The following is a 12,114-nucleotide window of genomic DNA, read 5'->3' as shown; positions in this document are numbered from 1 at the left end:
CGTCCATTCCCGATGTATCACACACACACACATCAAATCAGCGAACCTGACCAGTACACGACTGCGTTGTTACATTGTAACACTTTTGATTACTGCCGAACGGTGAAGAAGTTCCCACAACCGCGGGACTTTCCTTTCCCCAAAGCGTAATGGATGTAATAAAACTCTATCATATCTTAGTTTCCGGTGTGTGTATGTGTGTGTGTGCCAATTCCCTGCCTTTTGGCATTCCAGCGGTGAACTCACGCCTCAAAACAATTTCATTTTCTTGCATGGATTCCGGGCTTAGCTCAAGCGGGCTCCGGATCGATGACGGTACTTTCCTCTCGATGGCGGTTATTTATTTGTTTGTCCCAAAAGCACGTGGGACCCATTCCGAATCGGAAGACCAACGCCATTCGTAGCCAGCGTGTTTGTTGGTGTATTGCTTGGTACAGCCAGCCATCTTTCGCTGACCAATTCGTTTGCGGTTTTTCTGCCGTCATTTTTATGGCACTATTTAGCGGAAAGGTTTCGCTGGCCGCACTTTTTTAGCTGTTTCTTTTGCTTTTTCTTTCCTTCCGTGAAAAGCCGGGCGAAAACTTTTCCCATTTCACATCTCCGTGCGTGTGTGTGTGTGTGTGGTCTCTAGATTTTCACCATCGAATGAAGTCATCGCTCCACGCCGGGGGGAACTGCCTTTTCAACCAAGTAAGGCCTTTTATTGCTAAGTAGGTGAAAAAGTTTTGAAAACAACACGCACACACACACCCACGCACCGCAATTGGCCAGCACTTTGTTGTCAGCGGAAAATGGTGGAGCTTTTATTGTGCGTTGGTCTGGAAAAGTTGCTCCGGTGGTACATTTTTATCAATCGTGGAGACGCATTTTCCGAGAGAGAGAAATTGGGCTTACTTGGGCGACTCAATTTAGCTAACGAATTCTAAACATTTACTAAACCAATTAAGACACGGGATGAAGAAAGGAGAATTATTATACGCAAGAGCTTCGGAAAACCATACAATATGTTTTAATTGATCTAGCTTCTGCAAACATCCACCGAAAACCCTAGGTTCATAATGAAGCCAGAACCGTTTGCTACCCGAAAGCATAATCCTTTGTACCGGAAGGTGTGCGCTGGAAGCGGAAGCCCTGATGCCCTGAAACGGGTTTCTCCCCCCTCCGTTCCCCGTGGTGTCGATTGTTGCCAAGTTCAAACGGCAAACTCCGAACTCCACCCCGGGAGCAGCTCCGATTCGTGCTATTACACGAAACCAGAAAGCAATCAACTTTCCCTCTGACGTCTACTTCAAAGCGGTGTAACAGAAATTTAATTACTTTTTGTGCTGTTGAGGGGTATCGATCGCCGGGCGGAAGCCGGATGTCTCGAGAGCGGCCCCGGGTCGCTTGTTTAATTTCAACTGAAGACGAACAACAGCGGGGGCAAGTAATCGAGGTGGGAGGACGGGTAACTACAGCCTGTACATTTAATCATCTCTCCCTGAGGAGGTGGTGAGTTTTACACCAGACCGATGAAGTGGGTCAAGAGCTTTGATTGAAATCCGTTCGATTGCCTGTCAATAAGCTGCCACTGCGGAGCAACGTCCGGGACGTTCGGATCATGTTCTGTTTATGAAACATTTGTTCATGCGTTTTCACGCCGCCAAGGGAAAAGAAATATCAGCGCACACTGCCCAAGGGCTCGTACTGGGTGCTGTCAAATAAATCAAGATTCAATATTTCACTCGCCTCGGTCCGTCACCGAATAGATCATCAATAATCCGGGCGCAACTAGTCCGCACCGAAGGACCGCCCCCGGGAGAACTGTCCGTGTGCGAACAAATGTGAACTGAAAATAAATTTCTCCCTGAATTATACATGTAATCTTTCAGTCCTGTTGCCCCTTTGCTGGGCAACTGTGCACCATCTTTCACACGTCAACGATGTGGCATCAGCGGAATGTGGCTAAGGAGTGCCGAAAGGGAGCACATTTCTGTGCGGCGCTAAAAGTGATCATATAAATTATGTATTTACAGAATAATCTCCATTTAAATGACTTCAAATCAAATCCATTTCCAATGCCACCGGGCGGGAACACACGATCCAACAACGTTGTGCATTTGCCGCCATCCCAAGCCCAAGCAAGTCGCGTTGTCAAGTCGTGAAGCAATCGAAGAAATTGACATAAAACATGACTCCGGGCGGTGGACAGCTTTCGGGTCCACTCGTCTTTGTCACTTTGTGGCTAGCAGTGGGAGCTTCAAGTTGACACGATGGCGTTGGAGTTCGCCTGCAGCAACACCCACACACACACACACACACTCCAAGGAGTCAGTGCGCCTTTACGGTGCCGGTGACGGTGAGGCAAACGAGTCATTCAAAGTTCAAGATGTGCCACTGCGCATTGAGATTGAGATAGTAACGGCAGCGAAAGAAGCTCTTCAGCTTTGTTCGGCTGCCGAGTGGTCCTTCCCTTTGACTCATTATTTGCCGCACTGCTGGTTGGAAGGCTCTTTGTTTCGCCCTTCTGACATTCGTTGGGATAAGTTCTTCTGCCTCGACTGTTACTGAACTTCGAACGGCATTTTGTTTTTTCGGTGTTCATTTTTCCTCCGTACTTTCGTTCATTGATTGTAGGATTTTCATTTATTTCGTTGGAAATCCTCGTCCACTTTTTGGCGTCCCAACGAAACAAGTAAAAAAAGGAGGAATGTCCCCTTCGCGTTGTCCTCGTTTCTTGTCTTTTTAACGCTGGATGCTCCCTTTTTATCGGGTGTCTTCCAGCGCAAGCAGCTGCTTAACTGTGCCTGAATTTATCATGGCGTCCGGGGGGGGAAGTGCGATTTGTATCTCGTGAACGATGGGAAACAGTATATCTTTTATTCGGGTGCTGTTACTTTTTTTCCCCCCTTTGTCATTATCTACTCCCGCTCGGCTACATTTATCCTTTCGTCGGAGTGGTTGGGGCTTTTGTATGCAACAAGATACTTCAGATGGCGCCCAAAAGTGTGAAGCAACAAGGCAACAAAGCTTAGTTTTTATTTGTGATTAAAGCCCTGATAATCTACGGCTCAGCGTTCGCTGCGGAAGAGTTCGCCCTAATGATGGTCGCTGAGCACTCAACTTGTGTTTAGAAAATAAAAAGCGCTCTTTAAAAGACAATCAGTTGCAAATTTTGATAAAAAAGTTTGTTTGCTAAGAATGTTAGCAAATGTTCTTTAAAATAGACTTTGGTTTAAGTAAAGGGTAGACGAATCTTTCCTCGGATAAACAACGCGAAAACTTTTCCAAATAAAACCTAGCAACAGATATCCCTTTGCGGGAGGAGATCCATTTTATGGACAGTTACTATCTTATCTCTATGTTGGACAATTTCTTCATTTGCCCATGGAAAGCATAACACCGAAAACAAGCACTAGCAAAAGCGTGCCGTACCAAAATGTGCGTGCCGAACAGATCGAACGAAGGACAACCGACTCCTTCCCAACGACAACGACGTTCGCTCGTGCGATAGTAAAACAATTCATTTTGGCGTTTTAATTTGACGATAAAAGTGAAACTAACACAGAGAAGGGCGATGGTGGACTCGTTGCTGGAGACATTCACCACTCCTTCGGGTTCGATTTTATCTCGTGACCCATTTTTCTCCTACAAACTGACGCACAAGGGAGACGGGTGTGGAGGGATTGCGTTTGCGTGATCAAGCGAACGGTTTTCCGATTTGTGGAGTCCTCTTGTTGGTACGAGTAAAAGATATTGCCACCCGGAGTCCGGAGAAAAAAAAACCCTTTTCAAACAGCAAGACTTGGAAGGGTCAAAAACATCCTGAGGCGTCCTGAGAGAGGATGTGAAACGTGTCCTGTTTTGCCGGTGAAAGGATTCCGGTCCGATCGGTGTAGGTTTTTATGTTTATCTTCGGTGCGATAAGAGGTTGATTTTGGGGGAAACAGTGAACGTGATTGGAGTAATTTTCTGCCGATTAGCCGAGTGATAAAAAAGCACACAAAGGCGAGGAAAAATGCGAACGAAGTTCATAAAACTGTGCCACTAGAACTCGTCCTGCAGTTTTCGATAAGTGTCTCAAATAAAATTGATTGGTTTTAAACCGAATAAAAGTATATGAATACGACTCGCACAGAACGTGATTTTAAATCTGGCCGCTTGTATTTTCTCCAAAATTAAAGATTCTGTTCCTCATTCTACTGTTTCGTGTTACCTCGCAGTCTCCCCTTCAGTCTGTCGTTCAAACATCGTTTCCGTTTCGAAATACATCTTTCAGCAGTTACTTGCGAATGTTTTAATTAATTTAAAAAAAACTCGCTGAAAAGTACTCGACTGCTCAGAGGTATTCGGAGAAAAAATTTAATTTTATTTAACATCCCGACAGGCAGGCTGCTCCGGGCTGAACTTTTACTTCCTCTCTCCTGCGGCACAACTCATCCCCCGTTTCCGGCTCGGCGGTTCAACCGGAGCGCATCAGCGCGTGGTGACCATTCGTCACTGCCAACGGACGGGGGCACATTTTTTTCGCCTGTCCCGAGGGTAGAATTTTTAATTAGCTCAAGTTTTTGGCTTCAATAAAAACTCTGTACAGCCAAGTTTTCGGTTCCGCAGTGGAATCGAAACGCCACAGTTGATGAGAAGAGACGCTCGGATTAACGTTTGAAGCGAATGGAAAAGGGCTCGAAGGTGGAAGCTTCCATGACGACTGGCAATGATAAGCGAAGGGCCGGGTCAATCCGTTGAAGCCGTAAATCACCTCTATCAAGCTGAAAATTGGAAAAAGCAAGAAGAATATCTTCGCTAAAATGATTGAAACAGGAAAGAAAGGACATAGAAAACAGGATAAAGGTCGACGAAACAATCTCCCACAAAGAGCGCGTAAATGCGACCAAAAGCCGTTGACCCGCATACAAAATGGCCGGCGGAAATGCAAAGAAACATATAAACGCCCGAGCGATGTAACGAAATACCGAGGCACGATTCGTCCGAGCACACCCTCCTCGACGGATCACAAGTGAATGGGATTGTGGGCAAAAAAACCCCACCTGGTGCTAAATCCGCTTACGTGCAGCCTTTCTCGTAGCAGTCGCGACTGATGAGTGTGCAGTTGAGGTTCACAGAAAATGGCATCGCTGCAGCCACCGATACAAAAGGTGGCACAGTAAGGGAAAGGTGAACGGCGAGAAAATAAATGATACAAAGCTCTTGCCCTTCGACCGACAGCGCCGGAAAGACGCCCCAGCCATAGCTGACCGGTTTGACGGATGGACTCCCGGAGGAAAGGTAATTGAAAAAATGGCCACCAAAGGAAGAACTTATCCCCGTGCCATGTGGATAAGGAAAATTGCATCAAAAAGGACAACAACCGAAACTAGCAACTAGCCAGTAATGAACGGAGCGGAGAAGACGACCAAACCGGAAAGCATCCACCCCTGAAATAGATGAACTTTTCTCCACGCCCGAATCCATGCCCGCTGGTGTTTATGTGTTCGGATGTTGTTAGAGAGAAATGACTGGCATTTTTCCAGAGCTTAAAGAAGGATTTGAATTCTTGTATTATTATTCTCGGATGCACGGGAATGGGAATGGCCAGGATCCGACGCTAGCGGATGCAAGTGCCGGAGAAAGCCACGCTGATTGTAACGTTAAGCACTGGGCAGCCTTTCCGTGCGGTAATTAATCTTCCCATTCGCTGGGTACTACGCTGGCCACAGCTCGTCCTTTTCGGTGGAGCAAAAGCGAAGCGAACAGTAAACGATCCGTAGAATCGTACGAGGTTTTGTATCTGCTGCGGTAGTTTTTTTCTCCCCTTTTTTTGTTACGGTAGAAAGATTGAAAAGCGCGAATGAAAATGAAAACCGAAAGCTTAAATGAGCAATTAAAATGATACGAATCATTCGTCTTTGGCCCAGGCATGAATGAAAAGGATTGCAGCGAAGGTTCGGTAGGAATGAGGTTTGAAAACGGGGAAAACTTTCAGTAACTTTAGTGCAACGTTTACAAATTGCCCTACTTGATGGACTATCTGTTTTTATCTGCGGCCCCGTTGGACGATGAAGTGAATTTCAACCACCAGGATGGATGGAAAAATACCCTACAGTCTGTTGAGGTACAGTGGTTCAGGGATCGAAAAATGAGTGAATGACATCGGGCTCCCCATCATACTGGAGCTGCAATTAAAGGCCCATAGTATTTGAAAAGGAAACTAAAACAAAAGTCCTCTGGAAGGTAGGAAAAACGGAAGAGTACAAAACGGAAACATAAAACAACACACAACAACAGTGAAACGGTTTTACGAGCACGTCTAAAACGCAAACCAACACAGAAAGAAAGTAAAACAAACGAACTCTAGCAACTTGATTGCAAAGACGACGACAACATCAGAAAACAGTTCAGACAAGGCAACAGCAGCACAGACAGAAGTAAGAGAAACAGAAACGGAATAGAAATCCAACCAAACAGCGACGCTAGGTGATTGGTGAAAGTAGGGTTATTAGTATCGGGTTCGAAATCGACAAAACGTTCATTCAACTTACCTTTGCTGGCACCGTCTGGTCCTCTCAGGATCGTGCACTCTTCAATGGTTCCGAACGCGTTAAACAACTGTCTTACATCCTCTTCGGTTTGCTGCTTGCTAAGCATGCCAACGAAAAGCTTTCGATCTAAATAGTGTGATGCAATGCAAACACCGTAACATAATTGTTTGTTTTGTTTTGTTTGTTATTGTTGTTTGTTGTTTGCAGATTGATTTGTATTTTTTTTTTTTGCGTGCATTTCAAGGAATGAAAGATGGTTGGTGGTGGTGGTGGTGGTGGTTTAATGTTGGTGGTGGTGATGAGTTAACCATTACGGTACGTTTGTTTGGGTTGATGATTCGTTCGTCCGACAGATCCGATTCGATTGATGGAGTTGGAGACGGATGGTGGAGTAGATTGTTTGATTGAATTTTGGTTTTGTTTTTTTTTGTTCGTTTGTTTTGGTTTACCACACATTTACCACACAACACACGCCAACAACGGGATTGTTTTGTTTTTATATTTTTTTTGTGTTTGTTTGTTTGTTTGGTTTTTGCATGAAGAGCGAACAATGGGTTTGACATAAAAAAGAAAAGAGAAAAAGAAGAAAAAAGTAAATTAATAATTTTGCATCATGAACAATTAGCTGACAGTTTGTTTTGTGTCGGTGTGTTTGTGAAGTTGAAGGAATAATGGTCGTGGGGATTTAATGGGAACAATAGAGAAAGAGAAATGGGAGTGGGAGTAAACTATAAGGAGACATGTGATGTGTTATATCAGGTGGAGTGGAGGACAAAAGTGGTTCAAAGTGAAGCTGCAAATGGGACGACTTGGATTTGGTGTCGGTGTTTTGAAGTGTCGAAACAGAAAGTTATGTATAAATAGTGCCAGCAGTACAACGTTCAGGTTACGTCAATTACAACATGTAACGTTAATCTAAAAATCGACAATATTTCAGGTGAATGACGAAACAATCACTAACAAATTAAATACCTTGTTGAAATGCTTACTGCGAGTTGCTGGTAACGGTGTTGATACACGTAAGTGAGAATGTTATTTTAAAAAAATTAAGAGAAATAAAGTACTGTCCGATACCCAGTGTTTTTTTTTAAACATTCCGAGTTGAGTGTTTGGAATACAGCCACTATGTCCAGTTTCGATAGGAAGCTAGCAGTCAAACAGAACGGTTACGACAGTTACAAATAAAATTACTACGTCAGAGGAATGTAAAATGCTACTAAACATTTAAAATACACAGTCAACAAACAAAGGACACGTTTGGTTAAAGTCTCGGTGCAGTCAACAAAAGCTTTAATACCTTATTTAAATCCTTGATAAATTCTAACAAATGGTACAATAGGGTTTCTTTTAGAGAACACCTGAACAATTGTCAGTGTCCTTCGATTCCCTTTGAATTCAACCCCGTTAATCTTTGCTTGGTGAATGTTCCTTCCAAAATCTAAGCTCAAATGATGTCAGTAGAGGAATTATAATTACCAAACTGTTCGGTGTACGGCGTAGATGTCACAAAGAACACAATTAGGAACGTGGAAAAAGGAAAACTTTTCCTCGCTTCGCCACCGAAAACGAACAACCGATGAAGCCATCTCGATGCTCAATATCGCTGGCATCGCGGTCAGATTCTTTTTGGGGGAGAATTTTCCCGGAGAATGAAAAGCCGCCGCCAGCTGACGCTGTCGTACAGCTTATGCTATTGATCCGATCTTCCATGTGGCGCCCTCGCCCGCCCGGCGGGAGGATAACAGCGAACCGTCCACGCGTAATTAGGATAATTTATGGCTTCGCTTCGCTGCTCGACGGCTCCCGGGGGTTCACTTTTGTGGTGATTGGTTCGGTTCTGCTTATTGCGTCCGCATGATAGCCGTTGATGAAGATTTTTCCGACAAAAGCAAGGCTTCAGTTTGCTTTAAGAAAACTCGTCGCATGGTTTTTTGAAAAATTTTACAAAAGAAGTTGTTGGGAAGTTTTCACTTCAGCCGCCCCATTGTGGCGTCTTTAATCAGTCTGCAAATGATTGAAGTTTGCTGGGAGGAATTTTTTCAATAACTTTCCACTTTCTAATAAGTGAAACATCACAAGATTACTCTCTTCGCTGGGTGCGTGTCAAGTTGTTTAAAAAGATTGCCTTTTCCTTCGCATCCAGATGTGATTTTATCTTTCCGAGGATATAAATGGATCATTTTATTTTGTCTTCGACCTAAAATGAATATTTCTTTTCCTTTTTCGTTCCCCTTGGGTTTTTTCAATGGAATCTTGCCCCCTTTAAAAACGAAAAACTAAGGAAAAAAAAGGAAATGTATTAATCAATTTCCACTAACAATGACGGAGAAGCGAACCGAACATACTTGGCTTGGGTGTCCTTTTGGGGCCGGATAACATCGCACCCGGACGAAACAAAGGATCATAAAGAAGATTTCCCAACCAACGTGATGGCTGCGAATGAGTACCGAATGCCGATGTGTCCCCGTCGCTACCGTGTTCCGTGTTCAAGCTTGCTTAAAGGCGTTGCGTTGTCCCACTGGATTTTCTTCCACCTTTCACCGGGCCGGTCTCGCACCCGGTGGAGCTGTTTTCTCTATGCTAATGAAAAAATATTTCCCCTCTTCGCTGACCGGGGGAGGGGATTATTACCGTCGGTGTGGCCGCACTTGACACCCGTTGCGGCCCCTGCCCCTGCGGCGACCTGTTCCTCCCTTCGATACAGCCAGTTTCGGTAAGCACTGGCGCTCACTTTCTTTGTCCTTCCGTGTCGGTCGTCAGTCGAACCTTGACGGAATTTTAAACGAAGACACTTCTTGGCCCTCCCTTCGCACAGTCTGCTCCACACACTACGGCGACGTGCTTCCCAACCGGACGACGATTTTCGCCGGAAGTAAACAGCTTTTCCCAGCGCAAAGCCACCCCCTCCTTGGATCGATCGAGCGCGGCCTCCTTCCCGAAGCGGAGCGGACGTGATGAGTTTTGTTAACGATGTTTTCACAAACTATTAGTTGAATCATGGTGCACTTCTTCGGCAAGGAAGCCCAACTCAGCCGGTTGTATCGGATTGGATATTTTTGGCCAGCGTGCGGCAGACGATCCTGTTGCCAGTTTCGAAGAAAACCCGGGGAGGTTTCTGAGCGACCGACAGGATGAACAGATTTGTTACGCCCCGTCCGACCGCCATCGCGCCGTCACCATTGGCATTCGCTTTAAAGTGCATTAAACGATGCATCCGAGCGGAAGAGGAAATGCTATCCATCCGTGTGCGCTTCCTGCCTTCCGAGCGAAGGTTGAACGTTCGGGGTTTCTATGATCCATTGTTGTGGTATTGGATTGGTTTCAGTTTGACAGGGGCAGTATTTTTTTTTCTTTCTTTTTCAAGCAGTGATTGGAGTTTCCTGATGCAATGCAACCTTTCACCCTGCTTCGCCTTTTGTGGCAGGCTTTTTTTAAATTTTTCTTTCTTCAGGACGTTCCGCCAAGATGGTAGCGATTTGGGAAGATTTTCTCGTTCCCGTCTACGACGTTCCACCGGGGGGAAAGCTTTGCCCCAAAATCCCCCCCAACCTTCCGGGGCTTAAGCAAAAGAGACGAATCACCGTGATACGTGGCGATACAAAATTGCCCAAAGAAAGCGATTAGCATCGCATCAATACGAGAATCGGTTCGGAGCGAGATCCGCAGTAAACCCATCGTGGACGAAAAAGTTGGACGAAGGCAAAACAACAAAACAAAGTAAACCGGAAAACTTCATCCCCTTAAAGCGCGCAAGATTAGGTATTTGAAAAATTATCTCCACTTTTCCGCGTCCACTGGCAAAGCGTTTACGCGCGGGTGCCCAAGTTTCCTGGTTTTTACGTTTTCATTGGATTAGGCTACCATTAGACATAATTCGGGCTCGTTATACGTAATTTATGAGATTCGATGGGCGATCCTTTTTCGGCGTTTCTAATCTCGTTAATTACGCCGACCGGGCGCATCCGGGTTTGGCCCACGGATCGGGTGAAAACGCGTCGGCCATATGGAAAAGTGGATGGGAATTGTGAATGGGGGGAAAACAAAAACCGGACTGATCCTAGAGGCTATCGATTCGGACGGCGCTTGGACATTCTGTATCTGCTCGAACGTGCCATTCTTCTCGTTGAGTGGGAAGACAGCGGATCCATTTGTAAAATGCTCCGATTAATTCTGATAAATCAACACCCCCAGACCATTGTCTCGGTACGGGTTTTGCCCACACGCGCAGTCCAAAGTTTGTGTCACCAGAGGCAACTTCACGCGAAACGAGAGGTGACAGTCACCATTAGTGACATTAACTAAGTTCGACTGCCAAGGGTAATGAGGCGATAGATAAAATTAATGAGCTTCTTGGGTATTTCGCTCCATTTCCGGCGGAAACAAAACCAGCCCAAAAAGAGGTAGCCCCGGATCGCCCCGGACGGCGCCTCGGCGACTCGAGTGCGAGAGCCTTCAAGTCTGGGTGACAACTTGAGGACGTAAAATTCCCCATGATTTAGTGCCCGAAAGACTTCGCCTTTCGCTCACTGACCGAGGTCGTTAGTGGTGCGGTGTGATGATGTGGCAATAAGCAGCCATGTTGGACAATATTTTCCGACAGATTAACTGGCCCGTCTTCGGAGTGAAACTTTGCGTACATCTAAATGTCGCCCATTAAAGGCTCCGCACGGGGGGAAAGAGAAGGAGCAGCGCCAGCCGAAGGAAAACTCCGAAAAAAAACAAACCTTCGTAGCCATCATTTTGGCGTTATGAAACTCATCCAAGCGCTGGTGAATAATTTTGCTTCCCGTTACGCTTTGTTTACCCCGAGGCAATGAAATGTTTCACTTTGCATAAAATTGAATGAGAAAAACAATTTCCTGCATCCCCATATCGCTCATTGGCGGCTGGCATCTTGAGACGGGCCGAATGAATGGTGGGAAAACAATCTAATTTGCATAGGAAATTTTTATGCAAAAAACAAAACAAACCCCTCGTGCTACGCCTTAGTTGAATTGCTACTTCCTTCTAAAGAGAAGAATTTTTAGTTTATGTAATATTTAAGCAGCTCGTTGGCAGAAATGGGAACAAAAAATCCATTCAATGATGGTGTGAAAATGGAAGAAAAACCCAAAATACCCTTAGCCTGCTTAGAATGGCACACGGCGGGCAAAATGGTTACGGTTGTGATTTTCGGACCGTTTGGAGGATTTGCAAATATTCATGGTCCATCGCGGTCGAGGTTTACGGTTGCGGGAGCTACCTTAAATCCTGGCGCCGAAAAACCAAACTCCACAGGTGACCAAAAATGTATTTGTGAGAGAGTGTATGTTTTGGGTTGGGTTGTTTTCCTCTTTGAAAAACAAATCGGAAGCAAGACTGGGGTTGATCTTATTTTTGGAACTTGGTTATTCAACCGGTTTTCCGACTTGTGTTAGGTAAACTCGTATGCAATGAGATTCCTTTTTTTAAAAAAAGCATTCAATGCTTCCGAGTAATGGCAAAAGGAAGACACGAACACAAAGGGGTAGTGGAAGGTTTGCTCTGTGTCTTTTTTTCTCTCTTCCAACTCATCATCCAGTTCTTTTGTAGCTTGTTTCCATACGACTTCACCAAA

At 45.1% G+C, this 12,114-nt stretch overlaps 1 protein-coding gene across 10 annotated transcripts in view; it reads right to left on the bottom strand.

The window, feature by feature from the left end:
• Nucleotides 1-12,114, bottom strand: part of LOC131282416 (CUGBP Elav-like family member 4) — a 337,934-nt gene that overhangs the window by 70,558 nt on the left and 255,262 nt on the right. For 5 of the 10 annotated variants that reach the window (XM_058311880.1, XM_058311881.1, XM_058311871.1 and 2 more), the window contains one exon: nt 6,519-6,644. The exons of the other annotated variants lie outside the window; for them this stretch is intronic. In XM_058311880.1, coding sequence (XP_058167863.1) covers nt 6,519-6,644 — 126 coding nt within the window. The remainder of the gene's footprint in view (nt 1-6,518; nt 6,645-12,114) is intronic. 10 annotated transcript variants of the gene reach the window in all.

The sequence above is a fragment of the Anopheles ziemanni genome, chromosome 2 (assembly GCF_943734765.1).
Source record: "Anopheles ziemanni chromosome 2, idAnoZiCoDA_A2_x.2, whole genome shotgun sequence".
Lineage (NCBI taxonomy): Eukaryota > Metazoa > Arthropoda > Insecta > Diptera > Culicidae > Anopheles > Anopheles ziemanni.
This window is presented reverse-complemented; position numbering and strand designations above follow the sequence as displayed.